The 21,184-nt window shown below is 49.1% G+C and overlaps 1 protein-coding gene across 3 annotated transcripts in view; it reads left to right on the top strand.

Moving 5' to 3' along the window:
• TANC2 (tetratricopeptide repeat, ankyrin repeat and coiled-coil containing 2) overlaps positions 1–21,184 on the top strand; it is a 230,747-nt gene that overhangs the window by 200,870 nt on the left and 8,693 nt on the right. For all 3 annotated transcript variants that reach the window (XM_054396496.1, XM_054396495.1, XM_054396494.1), the window contains 8 exons: positions 2,600–2,722; positions 3,510–3,746; positions 6,635–6,820; positions 7,625–7,718; positions 13,549–13,682; positions 14,239–14,362; positions 19,330–19,505; positions 20,448–20,580. In XM_054396496.1, coding sequence (XP_054252471.1) covers positions 2,600–2,722; positions 3,510–3,746; positions 6,635–6,820; positions 7,625–7,718; positions 13,549–13,682; positions 14,239–14,362; positions 19,330–19,505; positions 20,448–20,580 — 1,207 coding nt within the window. The remainder of the gene's footprint in view (positions 1–2,599; positions 2,723–3,509; positions 3,747–6,634; positions 6,821–7,624; positions 7,719–13,548; positions 13,683–14,238; positions 14,363–19,329; positions 19,506–20,447; positions 20,581–21,184) is intronic.

The following is a 21,184-nucleotide window of genomic DNA, read 5'->3' as shown; positions in this document are numbered from 1 at the left end:
CTGGTGCAGTTTTGTCTCAGCAGCTGAATGCTCATGGTGCTGGGTGTGTTTATTCTTCAAAGGATAAATGTCATCTTCTATGCCTTGGCCTGATCTCTACATCTCTAATAGAGCAGCCAAGGTCTTTCCAGCACATGTGATTATCTTCAGATGGCTATTCTGAAGGCATACACTTGGTCCTGATGGGGACTCAAACAGCTCACTTAGGCCTTTGAGACTATTATAACCATTTTTAAATTATTTTAACAGTTTATTGTGAAATTGTTTTCTATTTGCCCAATTACACTGCACTGAGCTCACTGAAATCTAATCTTGAACTGCAGCATCCTGGTTTGTGTCGTTTCAAAGGCAAGGCTGAATTTCCCAAGCTCTTTTTCTGCCTCTTAACACAAGCAGATATTTTTTTTTTTTCTCTCTCTCTCTCTTTCTCTCCCTTTGAGGGAAACAAGCTGATGGAGTTGTTATTTATAAGAGCTTGTCTAATCTGTTGCTTCTTTTTATGGTAAAGCCATTTCAAGTGACAAATCTGTTGATGGTTGGTGAGATGCTTCAGAGCATCTTTCACATATCAGCATTAGAGGTCTGCAGCTGAGTCCAGCAACAGGCTCAGATGATGATTCCTGCACATCTTCCTTCAGGGGAAAACAAATCCCACCTTTTGCTGCTGGTTTTCACCCCCTCTGCCCCGCACCATCCATGTTATTCCCTCACAAAAAAGCCTTTCCAAGCTGCAGTGGGATCCTGCTGTGTGCACAGATAGAAGCGACCGCGAGGAAGTAGGACCCAGGGTTTGCATATCCAAACAGAGCGCAGGATGGTGTAGGGTTTCCATGGAAACTGCAGGCTTTGATGGCACATCCACAGCAGAACAGCAACATGTGGGATGTACCCACCTCACCCAGCCGAGCACAGCGTGCAGCTCGGCTCAGTGCTGGAGCTGCAAGCCCATTGCTCTGCTCTTTGATCCAGCAGTTTGCTCTTGGCTCTTGGAGCTGTTGTTGCTCCTTCAATAGGAGCAGGGGACCTTGGTCAAGAGTCTGTGTTCTGCCAGTTAGTGCTGCTGGAAAGGGATCTCAGACCTTCTACAGCTCAGAGGGTTGTGATCAGGGACACAGTTGGAGGCCTGTAGCTCATGGTGTCCCTCAGGGGTCAGGACCAGGTCCAGTTGTGTTTCACATCTTCATCAGTGATGAAAGGAGAGAGTGGACCCACAGCAAATTTCTTCATGACACAAAACCAGGAGGAGTAGCTGACACCCTCTCAGGCTGTGCTGCCATTCAGCCAGAACTGGACATGTGGAGAGATGAGCAGAGGGGAACCTCTGGAAGTTCAACCAGGTGAACCAGGTGTAGGGTCCTGCACCTTGGGAGGAATAACCTCTGCACCAGGACAGGTTGGGGGTAGGCTTGCTGGAAAGCAGCTCTGCAGGGAACCCGAGAGTGCTGATGAACAAAAAGTTCAGTAATGTACCCTCATGGCCAAGAAGGTTACCAGTGTTCTGGGGTGCATTCAGAAGAGTGTGACCAGCAGGTCAAGGAAGGTCCTTCTTCCCCTCTACTCTGCACTAGGGAGGCCAACTCTGGAACACTAGGTCCAGTTCTGGGCTCTCCAGTTCAAGAGAGACAGGGAACTACTGGAGAGAGTCCAGCAGAGGCTACAAAGATGCTGAGGGGCCTGGAGCACCTGTGAGAGGAGGAAAGGCTGAGAGCCCTGGGGCTGTTGAGCCTGGACAAGTGCAGCCCCAGAGGGGATCTGAGCAATGCTCAGCAAGAGCTAAAGGACATGGGGCAAGAGGATGGGGCCAGAATCTTTCCAGTGGTGCTCAGCAAAAAGACAAGGGGAATGGGCACAAACCCAAAAGGTTCCATCTACACAGGAGGAGAAACTTGTTTGGTGTAAGGGTGCTGGAGCCCTGGAGCAGCCTACCCAGAGGCATTGTGGAGTCTCCTTCTCTGGAGAGATTCCAAACCCACTGGGACGTCATGATCCTGGGCAAGCTGCTGTGGGTGCCTCTGCTTTAGCAGGGGGGTTGGGCTGGATGATCTCCAGAGGTCTCTTCCAACCCCCACCATGCTGGGATGCTGGAATTCTGTGATATCACATATACAGCCTGATCACAGACAGCAGTCAGTGTAGTGGAGACAGTCTGGAATGAGGTAGAGGAATGCTGTTCTAGGCTGTGGCTGAGGCTTCCATAAGTTATCTTACTGTGATCGGCTGTTGTCCTCTGGTTAGGCTGTGTGACTGATGAGGAAACATGAATCAGTCCTGCCAGAAGAATGTGCACTTTATTAAAAAGCTGCAGAAGCAGCATGCTGTGCTCCTTGGCATGGTGTTTTCTGAGGGTGCTGAATGGATTCAGGTGGCTCACAGTTTATTCCTGCCTTTCCTAGACCTTGGAGATGGCCACAGCACCTTTGCAAGTCATTTCCCACAAGCTTACTCACTGCAGAGGCTGGACATGTCCCATTGTTGTGTTGTATTGTGTGCAGCTGTTAAGTCTTGATACTCTTGGAAGTCCAAAGACCCAGGAGGCTCTGCACAATGTAATTGAGCACATCTGTGAGCTTGGATCTAAGTCTTCTTTACTGTTTTTTAGGGGCTGAGTAAAAAAGTTGGAGTCTCTTCCTCCATCCTGCAAGGGCTTTGGATCTCCTACAGCACTGAAGGTCTTTCAATGGCTTTGGCATCGCTGAGAAACCTCTACACCCCAAACATAAAGGTACTGGAGAGGGAGGAGAGCTGGGGAGGTTTAGAGTTCACAGGCGCAGCACATAGATTGTTCCCTGTAGCTCCCTGCCCGTGGTACTTGTCCTGCCCAAGTGGTGCTGAGCACCTTGCTGGGTATTGATCTCAAGCTGGGGAGAGACCAACAGGCAGTGGTGGAGTCACCATCTCTGGAGGTGTTTAAAAGACTCCTGGATGTGGTGCTGAGGGCTGTGGTTTAATGGCAGTGGCTTAGCAGCAGTGGTGGCATTGTGATCTCTGGGGGAGTGGTTGGGCTTGATGATCTCAGAGGTCTCTTCCAAGCTCAGCAGTGGGGTGGTTCTGAAGGACTCAGCTAACTGGAGCTCTCTGTGCCTCTGCAAGCTCAGCAGTGGGGTAGTTCTGAAGGACTCAGCTAACTGGAGCTCTCTGTGCCTCTGCAAGCTCAGCAGTGGGGTGGTTCTGAAGGACTGGGCTAACTGGAGCTCTCTGTGCCTCTGCAAGCTCAGCAGTGGGGTGGTTCTGAAGGACTCTGCTAACTGGAGCTCTCTGTGCCTCTGCAAGCTCAGCAGTGGGGTGGTTCTGAAGGACTGGGCTAACTGGAGCTCTCTGTGCCTCTGCAAGCTCAGCAGTGGGGTGGTTCTGAAGGACTGGGCTAACTGGAGCTCTCTGTGCCTCTGCAAGCTCAGCAGTGGGGTGGTTCTGAAGGACTGGGCTAACTGGAGCTCTCTGTGCCTCTGCAAGCTCAGCAGTGGGGTGGTTCTGAAGGACTGGGCTAACTGGAGCTCTCTGTGCCTCTGCAGGTCAGTCGGTTGCTGATTCTGGGGGGCGCCAATGTCAACTACCGGACGGAAGTTCTGAACAATGCTCCCATCCTCTGTGTCCAGTCTCACCTGGGCTACACCGAGATGGTGGCCTTGCTCCTGGAGTTTGGGGCCAATGTGGATGCTGCTTCAGAAAGTGGCCTTACCCCCCTTGGCTATGCAGCTGCTGCTGGCTTTCTGAGCATCGTGGTGCTGCTCTGCAAGAAAAGGGCCAAGGTAAAGTGACCAAGTTCCTCTGAAAGCTGACTGAAGCTGTTCCAGGTTTCTGCAAGGCAAGGAACAGGCTGCAGGCTATGGCTGACTGAAGAACATCCTCCAGCAGTGGTTTCAACTAGAGCAAGGGAGATTTAGGTCGGACATCAGGAAGAAGTTCTTTGTTATGTGGGTGGTGAGACACTGGAACAGGGTGCCCAGAGAACTTGTGGATGCTTTACTCCTGGAAGTGTTTAAAACCAGGCTGGATGCTGTCTGAGCAACCTGGTCCAGTGGGAGGTGTCCCTGCCCATAGCAAGGGGTTTGGAACTGGATGATCTTTAAGGTCCCTTCCAACTCAAACCATTCTATGAATTCAGGATGCTGCTGTGGAGGGTTGGATTTCCTGCTGAAGTGTGGTGGCTTTGAAAATCTTGCACTGATACCAAAGTAACCAAGACTGGAAGTAACTCCTGAGAGTCTATGATTAGCATTTTGGGATTCTAGAATTAGTATTCTAGAATTCTAGGCTGGAAGCCCTCTGCTGTGAGGTCAGGCTGGGAGAGTTGGGGTTGTTCAGCTTGGAGAAGAGAAGGCTCCAGGGAGTCCTGGTGGCCTTGCAGTGCTTAAAGGGATCCATCAGAAAGCTGGGGACAGAGTTCTGAGGAGGGCCTTTTGGGACAGGACAAGGAGTGATGGTTTGAAACTGAAAGGGGGAGATTGAGACTGGAGAGAAGGGAGTAATGTTTGACACTGAGGGTGGTGAGACATTGTCCCAGGTTGTCCAGAGAGGTGGGAGATGCCTCATCCCTGGAACCATCCCAGGTGAGGTTGGACAGAGCTCTGAGCAACCTGCTCTAGTTGCAGGAGTCCCTGCTGAGTGTGGGGTGGTTGTTAGCTTTAAAGGTCCTTTCCAACCCAAACCGTTCTATGGTTCTATGAATTCAGGCCTGGGGAAGGAATTTGTCATGGGTTGGAACTGCCTAATTGCCTTGGACTGGTGGCCTGCTGAAGCATGTTGTGGAGAAGTCCTTGAACCTCAGAGGGTTAAAATGACAACACTGTGTTTGCAGCATGGAGCATTCTTTAAGTATCTCCTTGAGGCACATTTTCCCAAAACCTCTATCAAAACTGTCCTAGGAAAATCCCCTTTGGTGAGCTTGGTGGGGAGTGTTTGGGGCTTTTAATTGTATATAAGGAGGCAAGTTGAAATATTTTGTTGAAGAAGAAAATGCTGTTGGTTTTTTTTTTAAGTGAGGCTCCTGGAAACAATTTGTGGTTTCTCTATATGTTTAGCTTCAGTTCAAAAAGCAAAATAGGGGTTTGTGCAGTGGAAGTTGGAAGCTGGGATGGCTGAGGGACCCTTTTAGATCTTGCTGTGTTGTTTGTAATAACACAAGGGCAACATGAAGGGAGAAAAATAAAAGAATTCTGCTTTTGTTGGGATATTTTGAGAGAGTGGGGTGGCACCCTGACATTTGTTGGGAAGAAAAAAACCTCTCCATCTCCAAGAAAAGGAAAATTTGGGCTACAGAGTGCAATGAGGAAGTCCTAACACTCAGAGCTTTCCTTCAGTAGCCTCTGTGGCTGCATTGAGCAGGCACCCCAAAACCAGCCTGCTTTAGTTCTAAGGCTGAGAGATGTTTGATTGTGGCATAGAAAAACTGCAGCAGTGACTGCTGCATAAGTTGAGAAATAATCCAATATTAATAATATTAATGTATTATAACGTGAGGAATCTTTCTCATGTGTATTATATAACCATAGCTGTGAATATGTATTTATAACAATAGTGCACAGAATATTCATCTAATGCTTGTATCCCATATTTATCACATGAGAAATGAGAGGGGAAGGCAGCAGCTGATCCCCCTGCCCTGTTTCCTCCGAGTCACTGGTGTTGGGATAGGACCTGGAAATCTCAGCTGATGTCTGGAGGCATCAAGTGAAACCGTGCCCTGTCCTCAGCAGCCAACCAAATCAGTTCCTGCAGGGCTGCCAAGTGTGGTCTCTGTTTCCTGTTGACTTCTGCGTCTGCTGGGTTCAAGCTGTGCATTCGACTGCAGGCTGAGGAGCTCCTGTGTCTCTCAAAAGCAATGGGATCTGGGAACCAAGCTGGTTTGCCTCTTCTGGATTGGGATAAAGGAGGTGATAGCAGTGTGCTCAACACAAGAAGGACATGGACCTGTTGGAGTGGGGCCAGAGGAGGCTGTAGCAATGATGGGAGGGCTGGAAGCCCTCTGCTGAGAGGGTTGGGGTTGTTCAGCTTGGAGGAGAGAAAGTTCCATGGAGACCTTCTGGTGGCCTTTCAGTACTTAAAGGGGCCAAGAAGAAAGCTGGAGACAGAGTTTTTAGCAGGGCCTGTTGTGACAGGACAAGGGATGATGGTTTGAAACTAAAAGAGGGAGATTCAGACTGGAGAGAAAAAAGAAATGTTTGACACTGAGGAGACCCTGGCCCAGGTTAGCCCAATCCCTGGAACCATTCCAGGGCAGCTTGTATGGGGCTCTGAACATCCTGCTCTAGTTGCAGATGTCCCTGCTGACTGCAGGGAGGTTGGACTAGATGGCTTTTAAAGGTCCCTGTGATGCTGTGATTTCCATCAGCATGAAAAAAACCTTTACTGGACTTCAGAACACAAAGAGAAAAACACTCTTGCAGCCTTTGAGTCTGAAACAAAGCTAAACCCAGTGGTAATTTACCCAAAGCAAACACTTGTGGCCAAGAGAATGTCTCAGCCTGAGACAGAGCTGCTTTGAGAGTGGTTGTATTCTGGTCAGGGAAGGAATAGTTCCCCAGACAAATGGACATGTTGCCCATGTGGCATTAGTTTGAAAGCAGGGCTGGAGACTGGAGGAAGGGAGAGATCATGGCCAGGGTTTGGTTTGAGTGCATTTTCTCATCTCTTCAAGGTGGATCACTTGGACAAGAACGGTCAGTGTGCGCTGGTCCATGCTGCTCTCAGGGGACACTTGGAGGTGGTGAAGTTCTTGATCCAGTGTGACTGGACCATGGCTGGGCAGCAGCAGGGTGTGTTCAAGAAGAGCCATGCCATCCAGCAAGCTCTGATCGCTGCGGCCAGCATGGGATACACCGAGGTGAGACCTGCCTGCACCCCACTGCCTCTGCCGGCTGGGAAGCCAAGGCTCAGCTGTTTGATCAGGGTGGTCAGCAATAGGGCATGGGGGAATGGGTTGGAGCTGAGGGAGAGCAGGGTTAGACTGGAGCTTAGGAAGTTCCTCAGTACAAGGGTGGTGAGGCTCTGGAAGAGGCTACCCAGGGAGGTTGCGGATGCCTCCTCCCCAGGGCTGTTCAAGGTTGGATGAGGCCATGAGCAACCAAGTCTAGTTGAAAGGCATCCCTGCAAGGGAGGTTGGAGTAGATGATCTCTGAGTTCCCTTCCAACCTAAGCCATTCTGTGATTCCTAACAAAACATTGACCAAAGAGGCTCTTGGAAGTGGAGTCACTACCTGGGTCCTACTCTTTCCATCACAGGCAGTAGGGTTCACAGGTCCCTTCACAAACCCCATGGCCTGGGCAGGTATCCAGGAGAGAAAGCTATCAGGCCTTTAATTTGTTGGAATTAACCTTTAAGCAAGGAACACCTCTCTGGACATGTTCAAGGCCAGGCTAGACAAGGCCTTGAGCAATCTGGTCTTGTGGAAAGTGAGAACTGGTGCTCCAAAGGCTCATCCTGTGTGGTCTAAGCAAGACACTTGGGGTTTAGTTTGCTTGTACAGGGCAGCAGGTTCAGTGATGAATCTCTGGAAGAACATTTAGTTGAGCTCAGGGGGCCAGGCAGAGCCTGTTCCTTCTCCTCAGTGTGCTGAGAGCAGCTGGTGTTAAGGTGTTTCTATGTAACCCAGGCAGGTTGGTGAGCTGAGATGTCATTTTGTTTCAGATTGTCTCCTACCTGCTCGATCTTCCAGAAAAAGATGAAGAAGAGGTGGAGAGAGCACAAATCAACAGCTTTGACAGCCTGTGGGGAGAGACAGGTGATTGCTGTAGCTGCTGTAGCTGCTTCTGGCATGTTTGTGTTTGTGTTTGGGGGCTCCCTGAAGCATCCCTGAGCCCTGGTGGTGTTTTGATGAAGGGAGGATCAGTTCCTCTGATCTCATCTCAGGTACAGGTGCCAAGGTGGAGCTGGCACTCAGCTCAAGTCAGACAGAAGTTTGGGGGTTGAAAATCCTGAGCTTCTGCAGCTCCTGGCACTTTTCAGGAGCGTGCAAGGATGCAGCATCTCTGAGAGCCAGAGCAGTGACTCCTCTGAAACATCTCACGTTAAGTGAGGTGCAGACAAAATTCTGCTCTTTCTCTCTGGATATGGAACATATTTAGCCAAAGCATCTCCTTGTTTTTCTCTCCTCTTTCCTATTACATGCAGCAGCATGACTTAAGTTATTTTCTGAACACTTGCCATTATTTAGCACCTGGTAATGAAACAAATGTCCTTTGGTGCAGTGCTGTGTTGTATTGATGGCTGTCATTCAAGGGCCCTGATTTCCTAACTGCTACCAAAAGAAAAGCAGCCACTGACCCTTTCCACCCCACAGCCATGAAACACTCAGTCATCTCCATTTCTAGAGATACTCAAACCTGGAGTTGTTGGCTTTTTACTCCAAGGAGCTGATAAATATTATCTGCTGTCTTTTGTGCTCAACTCACTCATCTGCTTGCATCACTGGTAATGTTCCTGTCAAGTTAATACACCAAGGTAATGTTCCTGTCTGGGTAACAGAGCACTGAGTTGGAGTCTGTCAGCTTTGCTTAAAAGTGACACCAGCCAAGGGTACAAAGAGTAGCTGGCATGTGGCTCAGGCTTTGGTCAGGTCAGTTTTGGTTTGAAAGGAGGGCAGGAAAAAGCTGGGATGTGTTTTGAGCTGATTTGTCTGCTCTACCTTTGGAAATTAAGCTTTAGTAGAGCTTTGTAATGGACAAAGTCTATCAGAAAGTATTGCCCCTGAGCTTTGAAGGACAAAGATGGAGGGATGAGGTGTTCCAGTAGGAACCTGGTGGGTGGCTGGGCTGCTCTGGGGCACTCATGAGGCATTAGGGAGAGAGTCAGCTCCTGCAGCCACAGGGACAAGGACTGGATCCTTTGGACTAGATGATCTTGAAGGTCTTTTCCAACCTGGTTAATTCTGTGATTTTGATTCTGTGATTCTTTCCTGTGTGACCTGCTCTAGGTGATCCTGCTCTGACAGGGTGGTTGGACTCAATGATCAGTCAAGGTCCCTCCCAACCCCTAACATCTGTGACTTTGTGCCATAGTAGTGGAAATCAGGGCACAAATCAGTGATTTCAAAGTGTCCCTAGGGTGTGGTGGCTAAAAAAAATAAATTGCATGTGGACTTAGTGAAATGAAATTACAGTGGCTTTGCCATTGGTGAGCTTACAGCACACAGGGTGACCTGAGCCAGCTCATCCCAAGTGTTCTCTGGTTTCTGAGGGTTATTTTCACAATAGGATGTGACCCAGATGCCTTCAGAGTTACATCAAAAGCTGCTAAGATGTCTCCTGTCAATGTACCTCATGGGCAGCATCAGATGCTCTCAGATCCTTGAGTTAAGGTAGTCTTGGCTGGTCTGGATGAATCCAGCAAAGCCCAGTATAAAGCCATAGGTGTTTGCTGGTCTGATGTCTAACCTGCCCATTCCTGGAGCTCTGCCTCCACAGCTCTCACTGCTCTGCTGCTCAGCCATGCTGTCCAGTCTGAAAGCTGAGCACTGCACTCTTCTCCCTGACAAAGTCCAGCTCTTCTCTTTCCCTATGTCCTGAGCATTCCCAGCCTGCCCATTGCCTCAAGGACTCTTCAGTAGGACCTTTTCCAGCTCTGTTATCCCCTTCCCATACCTTTCCCCCCAACAATGCCAAAAGCTGGGCTCAGATGTCTGGGGTGTTCTCTACCTCAGAGGGGCTTCTGAGTGACTGGGGTGTTTGGGAATGTGGATGTGGGATTCACAAATCAAGGAACCATCTCAAAGCCAAACCCCTGTGTCCCATGAAAACTGGTGGTAGGTGAGATGGCAAAATCAGCAAAACCACCCAATTCAGCAGTCTCAGGTCCTGTCACAGGCAGGACAAGCTTCCATGGATCTCAGGACTCCCTTTCAGGTTGTATTGTTATGATTTTCCCCAGATTAAATGATGAGTTTAGCTCCATTTGAAGAGAAATGCTGCTTTCCACCTAAAAATAGCAACTGCTCTAAAAGTCTGCATCATGTCTGGTCTGGGTTTTGATACTTGTTGCTGTGTGTCTGATCTGCAGCAGAGCAGAGCTGACTGCCTGGCTGTGTGATATCAGCCTGATATCATCCAAATGGCCATGCCAAGTGACATCATAACTTTAGGAATTGCTGACAGCACACTCTAGCCAACTCCAGATGGAATATTTTCCTCTGGGACAAAACTAATACCAAAACCCCAGCACACACACACAAAAAAGAAGTATCTGAGTCACTTGTAATAACTCCATCAGAGTTGGAGGTGCAAAGAATGACTCCATCAGACTGGGTTTGTCTTGCTGCCAGGCTGTGAAATGGATCCACATGCCATAAAGGAGCAATTGAATAATTTCTTCTCCAGATAAAGTTGTGTGTTCTCTTCTCTAAGCAAACAGCCACACAGCACAGAGGCAGCAGCAGAATGTGCTGGTGCAGGTCCCTGGTGTTGGAGGCTGTGGCTGGTCTGATGCTGGGGGGAGCAGGTCCACACCTGAAACTTGTCTCTGGTTTTGTTTGAGCCCTGTTTTGAGAAACCCAGCAACTTCTTCACAGAGTTTGTGCCAAGACTTTGTTATTGCATGGTGAGTTGTTCTCCTGGCACTAGGGCCTCATGGAAAAGCTGCAAAATTAACATTCCTGTTTCCCAGCCCAGGATTGTGGCCACTGTTCCTTGGCTAGGCTTGGAGGACTTGCCCTGTTCCTGCTGGGTCACAGGAGCTCTCTTGCAGACAGTAAAACTTCAAACAAAACCATTCCCATTTCTCCCATTTCCTCTCATCACCTTTCCTTGGCTTTTCCAGTCTCCTTTCAGCAGGCAGGCACAGCCTTGCCTTGTGCTGTGGGTTTTTGGAGACCAGCAGCTGTTGCAAGGCACATTGGTGATGTCAGAAATGGGTTAAGTCCACCCAAGGAGGGATAATGGCTTAAATAAGCAGAAACTTATAGAATTTTCCTGAAGTAGTGTGATGGAGCTTTGGGGCTTGTTCAGGTGGACACCAGCTACAGGGTAGTGCTCTGGGCTTGAGCTACCAGTGGTGGAGCTGGAGCCTGGGGATGTCAAAAGCCACTTTGGTTAGAAGGCTGGAGGTAGAGGGCTGAGGCCCCTGCATTCAGAGCAGCAGCAGACTGCCAGCTCATCACAGTTGGTGGAACCACAGGGGTTGGCTAGTCCAACCTTCTGTTCCAAGCACAGGCACTGATGAAGTCTGGGAGTACCTTAGTGAGTTGGTCTCCTGAGATCCAGCTGGACTGAGCTCCTTTCACCTCTTGGAAGGTTTCTCCAGTTCTGTGGACAGCTGCTTAGTGCCTGTGCATTATACAGAATGAACTTGGGTGAGCTTCCCTGAGCAGCAGGCAGCAAATCCAGGTCATCAGTGTAGAACCTTCCTGAAGCAGCAAGCTCTGATTGCTCAGTAGCACAGAAGCTTTTGAGCTTCCCTTGAGCTGTAAAGGACAGGTTGGAGCTCCATGCCCATCCCAGGGGCTTTGACCCTGAGGAACAGAGAGGCAAAAAGACACACACCAGTCCAGGTGGAATGGAGAAGGCTATGGCCATGGAACAACTCACCTTGTTTCAGGGATGTCTTCTGCAAAGAACATTCCATGGTGGAACACCAAACCCCTAGGTGATTTACAGTACTTCCATTGTTGCAAAGCTAAGTCATTTTGACGTGAAATACCTCAAATTAACCTGCAACATGTCAAGTGGGGGCAGGTATATAGAAATAGCACCCCCAAAGCCCTGCATTCCAATCCCTCTGCTGTGCACATTACACACAGTCCTCCTTCTATATTTGTGGCTTACGTTTCAAACCCACATGGAGCTGATTATAGATTTTTTTTTTTTGCAGCATGTTCTGCTTGTGGCAGCAAGAGGTTTTTTTTTTTCCTCTTTTTTTTTTTCATCTTTTAACCCTTGGTGTCTCTCAACCCCAGGAGAAGAAAACTCAACCTTAATGTGGAGCAGCAAAGTGAATTAATTCACCCCACCACCATTAACAGTGTTGCAGTTGGAAACCCATCAACACCTCGTAATCAACCATCCTACAGAACTGTACTTCAAAGGAAAAAAAACAACAAAAAAACAAAAACCAAGCTACAGTCAGTTAGAAATAGACTCCCACCTTCTGCTCAAACTCCTACTAGAAGCAGCACAGAGCATGGAGCTGGAGGAGCTGTGCTGAAGTGCACAGAAAGTTAAGAGAGGAGGGGAGGAACTGAAATGTCTAAAATTAATAGCAAAGAGGAGTCAAAGGCAGGTCCTGCACTGGGAACTATTTTCAGACTGCAGGAGTCTTCTCTAACCCAACCCTGCTTTCTGAGTCAACAGAGCACATTTTATCAGGGAGAGAGCTGTCAAGTGGTGCTTTTACCCACCTGTAATGCTGTCAGCATCTGTACTGCTCTGAGGAGACCTTACTGGGGCCTTCCAGTATCTTAAAGGGGCTACAAGAAAGGAGGGAATTTTTAGGGTGTCAGGTAGTGATAGGACATGGGGGAATTGAGCAAAACTAGAGATGGGTAGATTCAGATTGGATGTTAGGAAGAAATTCTTCCCCATGAGGGTGGTGAGACACTGGAACAGGTTGTCCAGGCAGGTGGTGGAAGCCTCATCCCTGGAGGATTTTAAGGCCAGGCTGGATGTAGCTCTGAGCAACCTGCTGTAGTGTGAGGTGTCCCTGCCCATGGCAGAGGGGTTGGAACTGAATGATCCTTGAGGTCCTAATTCTATGATTCTAAATGAGAGAGGATTTGGGGTCTGCACAAAGCCCTTTGCTGGCAGGATAAGTCCTGACCAGAAACAAAGCCTGGAATCAGCCTTTTTCTTGGCAAAGGGTTCTACCTGCTCAGACCATTTTTGCTTTCTGATTTGCTTCCCTGGTTTCAAAGATCTACAGCCTGAAGTGGGACATTAAAAAGTTGAAGTCCCCCACCTTGAGTGATGCTGCTCTGTGCTGGGTCAGAGAGAGGAAAGGCACAAATCTCATTGAGATCTATTGACCAGCATTGATCTGTCAGTGTCTCCAGCCTGACTCCTCGCTTGGTCTCTTGAGTCCAGGCCAGGCTGCAGGAGGTCTTACCAAGACATCAGCTATCTCAAGACCTGTGCTTTCTCTGGGTATTGTGTCCCTGCCAGGACACCCTCAGGCCTGCAGCCTGTGGCTTTTGCAGTAGGGCAAGCTGCAGGAGCACAGGGGGGAATGGTGAAGGCTTCATGTGACAAGGTTCAACATCTCCTTGCAGCAGCACCTTGAGCCTCAGTCACTCGTTCCTGCAGGTGGCTTTATGCTTATTGCAGTCCTTACCTGGTTCCACGTGCAGGAAATAATAAAAGCTGATTGTCCCAGTCAGACTCTCTCTGTAACATCATGAGATGTTTTCATGGAAGAGCTGACCTTTGAAAGAAACTCCTGAAGCAAGAGCTAGAACTGTGCTGCTCCAACCCATTTTCCTTGTTCCTTTTTACCTGTCATGAGATACGTTTGGCATTTCAGACACCACTGCTTTGGGTATCCATCAGGAAGACCTATTTTGGGACAGGGGAAAAAAGCTCCATGGAGCGTGTGGCTCCTTCCCTTCACTGCTCTTTTCTCTCCTGCAGCCCTGACAGCAGCAGCTGGGCGTGGGAAGCTGGAGGTCTGCCGGCTGCTCCTGGAGCAGGGCGCGGCGGTGGCACAGCCCAACCGCCGCGGGGTCGTTCCCCTCTTCAGCGCCGTCAGGCAGGGACACTGGCAGGTGAGTGGCTTCCTCCCAGGTGGCCTGAAAGGTAAGGTCAGGCCATCCCTTCCCTCTTGCTGTAACATGAGTGGAGAAGACAAGCCCCACTCCTTTGGGACACAGTTGGAGTGAGATTGGTGCTTCAAAGACCCCAAGCTCTTGCTGGCTCTTGCTTTTGCATGAGTGCAGGTTGCCCAGGGAGGTGGTTGAGGCTTTTTCCCTGGAGATATTCAAGGTGAGGCTCAACGAGGCCCTGGGCAACCTGATCTAGTTGATGATGTCCCTTCTGACTGCAGGGATGTCAGACTGGATGACCTTTGGAGGTCCCTTCCAGACCAGACTATTCTGTGATTCTCTCTCAGCATTTGGGAAGCCACTGGCATGTTCTGGACTTGAAAGGTCACTTTTCCTGTCCTCACACCACCATTGCTTCTTGCATGCAGTAATCCCAGAGGGCTTCAAGGCATGAAGACCATGCTGCTCTTCCTTGACTCTGGTTTCTTCCCAGCTGGGTCTCTACTTGCAATGTGTGTTCCCAGCTGGTGTCTCTACCTCCAGCCTCTGTGTGTTGCAGATTGTGGATCTCTTACTCACGCACGGCGCTGATGTGAACATGGCAGACAAGCAGGGCCGGACGCCGCTGATGATGGCTGCCTCCGAAGGACACCTGGGCACAGTGGAGTTTCTGCTTGCACAAGGTTAGAGCACTTGCTTGGAGGTGTGTTGGAGACCAGCCACAGCCAGTCCCACTGCAGTATCTCCTGCACAACTGGAGCTTGTAAGGTCAGGGTGGGGATTGCAATCCCACTGCTGGATCAGATGGTGGGAGAGGTTCTCAGTATCCAGCTTATTGGAGAACAAGGCTACAACAGTCACAGCCTTAATCTTACCTGTCCACTTAGTTGTCTGTGTGTGATGTTCACAGCCTCAAACCATGCATTTGAGTTAGAAAATAAACTGCCACAGGTGCTTTGGGCATTGGACTAAGAATATGCCCTTTAACCATGCTTGGAGCTTTCCCCTTAGACAACATCAACTGAACCATCAGCAGCACCATGGAACAGCCAGGCAAGACTCAACCACAGGGCCAGGATGCATTTAAAAGTTACCTAGATAGGGTGCTCCAAGGATATGTTGTAATAGTGGCCCTGGTAGAGTTAGTTAATGCTTGGACTTGATGATCTTGATTGTAGGGGCCTGCAAGAAAGCCAGGAAGGGACTTTAAACTTTCAACACAGGGAAGGATTTGGTGGATTCATTGCAAATAAACAGGAATTATTCTGGAGACCTCCCACTCCTCAGCTCTGCACTCACAGATTCCTTTTGCTCAGTACTTCCAGTGTCTAATCACTCCCCTCCACGAGGACTTACTCAGCCAGCAGGGACATGGTTCAGTGTTACTCATTTCTGCCAAACGTGTTGGAGGTGAGTCAGAGCCGCACGCTGCCTGCAGCTCGTCTGAGCACCACTCGTCCTCATTCCTCTAGCTCCTCAGAGACTTTCTTTTTTGTTTTTCCCCCCCTGACAAATAGCCAATGTTTGGTTTGGTTGGTTCATTGTCTTTTTTTTTTTTTTTTTTTTGCTAGATAGCATTTAATTGTGGTGGTGTTGTTTCAGATTTGTATTTCAGGTAAGATCCCTCTCTGGGAAGGGATATTTGCTCCGTGTCATAAGTGACAGTGTCAGAGCCTCTAAAGCAAAATATGAGACCCTTGGATATATTCTCTAGTGGTTGTAAGAACATTTTTGCACTGTAAAATTGCCAGGCTTCCAAGAACAACTTTCTCATTGCCTGTGTTTGTCTGTCTGTCTCCCCGGAGCTACAAGCCAGGCCTTGCTGTCACTACTGTAACCTGCATAGGCATAGGACAAAGATCAGTTTCAGGCATGAATTTTGTGTGAGTTTATTCAATTCAATTCATTCCATTAATTATTTTCTGATATTCTGTTTTTAAAAGAAAAAAAAATCATATTCACACTCTCCATGTTTAAAGTTGTAGTTTGGCCCCTTTTGCACTTGACCAATTCTCTGTAAAAGGCTTAAAATAAGTTGGGTTTTGGGTTGGGTTGGGTTGTTGTTTTTTTTTGCCTTGACTTGAGAACTGTGCAAGTTGCTTGAAACTGCTTGAAAATGGTTATTGGATCACCAGTAAAGTTTTCCTGGCTCTTTGGACACCAAGAACCCAAGAAGTCAAATACTTAAATCTCTTTTTTTTTTTTTTTTTTTTTTTTTAAAACTTTTAAAGGTCCATTCTTTTCAACAGCTTCATAAGCTCCACTAAACAATGCTGTAGCACATGGTCCTGAAAAGTTAGCTCAAGCCTGGGTCAGAGTACAGTGCTATGTGGTGTATTTTAATTAAAATGGCTTTGACAATCCTGTTCAATGTTTCATTAAAATCCAAGTGTGTGAATCATAAGCCATGAGCATTAATTAGTGTTGCAAAGCAAATCTCATTTGACTCTACTTGATTAACACAGCCAGCGTTTGTAAACACTTTTTATTAGCAGAGTTGCAGTCATCAATCAATTTGAAACCCAGATTCTTAGAGTCACCTGCTGCTCTCACTTTACACCCAGGAGTAATGGGTGTGTGAACAGTGAATTAAGCATCCCTGGTAGCAGCTCTGCTAAAGCCAGCTTTATTTACACCAAGCAACAGAATTCCTGGTGCTCGTTGTGTTTGGAGAGAGCTTGAGTCTGCAGCTGGTTTTCCTGCTAAACTCAGTCCCTCGATGCTCACAGAACCATGGAATCATTTAGGTTGGAAAAGACCTTCAACATCATTTTGTCCAACCACTAACCCAACTCTACTAAGTCCACCACTAAGCCATATCCCCAAGCACTGCATCTCTACAGAGCTTTTAAACACCTCCAGGGATGGTGACTCCACCACCTCCCTGGGCAGCCTGTTCCAGGGCTTGAGAAACCTTTCAGTGAAAGATTTTTTCCTGATGTCCAGCCCTGATGCTGCTTGAGGCTATTTCATCTTCTTCTGTCACTAGTTACTTAGGAGACCAACCTTGTGGCAGCCTTCCTTCAGGGAGCTATAGAGAGCAATGAGGCCTGCCCTCAGCCTCCTTTTCTTGAGACTAAACCACCTCAGTTCCCTTAGATTGTGCTGCCTGGGGGTGTGTGATGCACATGGGTGCTGCTCCTCACTGTCTGACACATGGTGCTGAGCCTTGTCCCAGTGGGGATAACCCTGCTTGGCCACTATGGCTTTGGATACATTCTCTGTGCAGGAAGGATCCAACCATCCTGGCCACTCCCTGCTGCTTTTTGATTCTCCAAGGGCCAATTGTTTCTTTTGTTTTTCTCTAGCTGGCTCATTGTTTTGTGCCTACAAGATAACAAGGAAAGGAGGTTGTAGAGCAGGGGGTTGGGTCTGTTCAACCCAGGAACAAGTGGCAGGACAAGAGGAAATGGCCTCAAGCTGCAGCAGGGGAGGTTTAGGCTGGACATTAGGAAGAATTTCTTTACTGCAGGGGTTGTTAAGCCCTGGCCCAGGCTGCCCAGGGCAGTGGTGGAGTCCCCATTCCTGGAGGTATTTAAGAGTCGTGTAGACATAGTGCTTAGGGCTATGGTTTAGTTAAGGACTAGTCAGTGCTGGGTTAATGGTTGGACTCAATGATCTTTAGGTCTTTTCCAATCCAGGCAGTTCTCTGATATTAAATCATAAACTCTGGCATTAGCCACTTAGTGTTTTTAGGGAAGGAGCAGCCCAGCCCTTCTCAGAAGCCCTTCTCCTTCCCCCTGCAGCAGGGATTGATCCCATGAGGTCACCTTAATCCACTTGCCCTCAAAACCATCAGCTTGTTCCATGTCTGACTGCCTTAATGCTAAGTAGGTCAGAGATCCCCAAAGGAGCCAGAGATGCCTTCAGAGTCAAGTAGAGGTTCTGCTGGGAGCCACAGCTGCGTTGGGAGCTCAGAGCTTTTGCCCAGCCTGCCCTGGAGCAGTTTGGGCATTTCTGCAGCAGCACATGTTGTCTGCTCACTTAGACCTTCATCTTCCAGTGCTGCAGTGATACCCTGAAGTCTGTGCCCATCACCCTGTGCTGTGGTGTGCCTCTTCCTCCACTGGACTGGGAAAAGAGTGGGAAGGTTGAGTGATGATGTTGCTTTCCAGGCTTCCTTCTTACTGCAGGAGATTTCTCACCTGCTCCAGAAGAGTCAGAGGAAAAAGCAGAAGAGAAGACTTTAACGTTTTGATTGCAAGAAAGCAGCTGGTACAAATAAGAAGGAATGAAATGAGACTCTGTCCTGCTTTGCTGAGCAAAAGCTGGTCTTGGGTCAGCTGTGGATCATCTGGAGGGCTTTCACAGAGCTTCAGATGGGTTCCTGGGTGCAGTGTGAGAGAAGTTTGCTCAAGAAGTTGGGAGTTCATGTTGTCATCCCTCAGCTTGTACACTGGAGCTGCCTTGCAGCCAGTGTCCCTCTTTGGCTCACCAGGTTGCCCCAGACACCCTCACTATCCTCACTGGCACTTGATGCTGCAGGCAATCAGAATGCTGTGGCTGTGCTGGGAGCTCCACGCAGAAGTTTCTGACCATCCCAAACAAATGTTGATATGTTGTGCTCCACAACCAGAAAGTTGTGTGAGCTGGAAGCCCTCTCAGTTTGCTGTCACCTGGGCAATTTGTGCTAACTGGGGAATCTGCCAGTTGGGATGAATGGGAAGGTTCAGAAGATTCGCAATCATCCCCTACTTGCTGAGCTTTCTGGAACCAGTGAAGACATCACACTGGGCAGCTTAGAGTTTTCCTACAGGAGAAAAGCACTGCAGCAGCAATTCATCCCAGCCTGCTGCCAGGAGCATCCCACAGGTAGCCACAATTCCTCAGAGGAGGAGAGCTGCTCCAGATCTGTTCTGCGTGCTCAAGAGCTGGAGCCCTGCCTGTGCCATGGCAACAGGAGTTGTCTCCATGCCATGAAGAGGAGTGTTCACTTAGTGCTGCTGCTCAGGGCTCAGATGCCTCTCCATATGCTGTAGGAAGCAACACTGACCCGTTGGTATGGCAGCATGGCTTCTCCATCCAAGAAAATGTCAAGTCCCTCTCTCCTTGGCTTGCAGTTGGCAATAGTTTATCCCACAACGTTGTATTTATCTTGGGTAAAGTTCAGGGAGAAATACTGCTGGAAATGGTGTGGATTTGGGGGAAAGGGAGGGGAGTGAAGAGGGGAGAAACTATGTGCTTTTTTAGAAGAACTGAGCTGAGTTGACTTAGCTCCCCTTGGTATGTCATGACCTGCTGAAACAGCAGAATGGTCTTCATCTCTGACTCACTCTGGAATGGGGCTTGAATGTAAAAAAAAAAAAAAATAAACAACAAAAATAACCAAACCAGTTAGAAGGAAAGATTGATGTCTCAGATGAGAGATGTCAAATCCACCCTGCTGCTCAGATGACGTTTGCCAGAAAAGCCTCCGGAGCTAGGTGCAAAAAAAGTCTGCAGCTTGGTGTGAATTAAAACTCCCTTTGCCACAGTTCCCATGGGTGCATTTGGAGTTGCCATGGAGGGTGGGATCCACAGTGGGAGAAATGTGAATAAAGCCACGAATAATCCTGTACGGAGCTCTGGAAGTCATTGGCATCGCTGAGTGGTGGCACAGCGCTCAGCCGCAGACACCTCTGAAGTGTTTAACTGCTGCTTGTTCTTCCAGGTGCTTCCATTGCTCTGATGGACAAGGAGGGCTTGACAGCCCTCAGCTGGGCCTGCCTGAAGGGTCACCTCCCCGTGGTGCGGTCCCTGGTGGAGAACGGAGCTGCCACTGACCACGCGGACAAGAACGGGCGCACGCCGCTGGACCTGGCAGCCTTCTACGGCGATGCAGAGGTGGTGAGTGGCTGCAGGAAAGGGCCACTTGGTGTCAGGGCCTTCAGCTGGTACACTCTGGCTTGGTGTAGCAAGAAGCATGGAGAGTTGTGGAGTCATAGATGGTTTGGGTGGGAAGGGACCTTTAAAGATCATCCAGTCTGACACTGTGCAGTCAGCAGGAACATCTGTAACTAGAGTAGGTTGCTCAGAGCCCCACACAACCTGACCAGGAGTGGGTCCAGGGATGGGCATCTATCATCTCTCTGGGCAACCTGGGCCAGGGTCTCACCACCCTCAGTGTTAAACATTTCTCCCTTCTCTCCAGTCTAAATCTCCCTCTTTTAGTTCAAACCATCTCCCCTTGTCCTGTCACAAGAGGCCCTGCTCAGAATTCTGTCTCCAGCTTTCTGATGGATCCCTTTAAGCACTGCAAGGCCACCAGAAGGACTCCCTGGAGCCTCCTCTTCTCCAGGGTGAACAACCCCAGCTCTCCCAGCCTGGCCTCACGGCAGAGGGGTTCCAGCCCTTGGATCACTGTTGTGGCCCTGGCCCTCCATACATGCAGGCACTTCCACAGGGGACAACACATGAGACTGATGGATCCTCAGACCCTATAGGGTTTGGTGCAAGCAGTGTGGCAGAGCAGGCTTAGGAACACAGAAAGTTACAGCTGAACATGAGAAAAGACTTCTTTGCTGTGAAGGTTGTGGAGCCCTGGAACAGGCTGCCCAGAGAGGTTGTGGAGTCTCCTTCTGTGGAGAGATTCCAAACCTGCCTGGACATTGTGGGCAGTCTGCTGTGGGTGACCCTGCTCTAGCAGGGAAATTGAACCAGATGACCTCCAGAGGTCCTTTCCAACCCCCAGCTACCACAGAGCTGTGTGGTTTGGCCAGTTGTACGTCCCCAGCAGTGCACAAAGGTCTCACCCGAGAGCAGCGCTGACTGTTGGGCCTCTCGTTGCAGGTTCAGTTCCTGGTGGACCATGGGGCCATGATTGAGCACGTTGACTACAGCGGGATGCGGCCCCTGGACAGGGCCGTGGGGTGCCGCAACACCTCGGTCGTCGTCACTCTGCTGAAGAAAGGAGCCAAGATAGGTAGGGACAAGGGGACAATGCGCCGCCAGCTGTGTGCCCAGGCTGGACCTGCAGCAGTGGGGCTGGCTCCCTAACAAACCCAAGCGTGACCCAGAGGCAGCCTCAGCCCAGGCTGCTGCTTCGTGCTCCGCGCGGAGTCCTGCCCGCCCGTGGTGCCCTCCATTGAGAAGGGGAACTAGGGAGAGCTTCTTTTTTTTTCTTTCTTTATAACTATCGTCTTACTTAGCCCAGTTAATCAATAAACCACTGTCTCTTTGGCAAGGTCTTTCTTCTGGTAATGCCTTTTCTATCTTTACTAGTCTTGAGTCGACAAACATGCAGTGTCCATGCATTGCTGTGAGCTGCTGCCTCCACTTGCTCTGTGTATGCTTCCAGATGTTAGTGTTCCCCACGCCGCACAGCTGCTCACGTTACCTTTATCCTGTGAAAGGGGATTTTGCTGGTGCATTGGCTTCTCTGCTGCCTGCCTCTCACAGCTGCTTTGTTTTGTTTTTTTTCCTTTCTTTGTTTGTTGTTTTGGTTTTTTATTCTTTTTCTTTTTCACCTTCATCCATTATTATTTCCCCCCCCCCTCTCTCCTACAACTTTTTGTTTTCTCCTTTTC

This window comes from Indicator indicator, chromosome 37 (genome assembly GCF_027791375.1).
Source record: "Indicator indicator isolate 239-I01 chromosome 37, UM_Iind_1.1, whole genome shotgun sequence".
Taxonomy (NCBI): domain Eukaryota; kingdom Metazoa; phylum Chordata; class Aves; order Piciformes; family Indicatoridae; genus Indicator; species Indicator indicator.
Note: the sequence above shows the minus strand (reverse complement) of the source record. Positions and strands in the feature narration are given on the sequence as shown.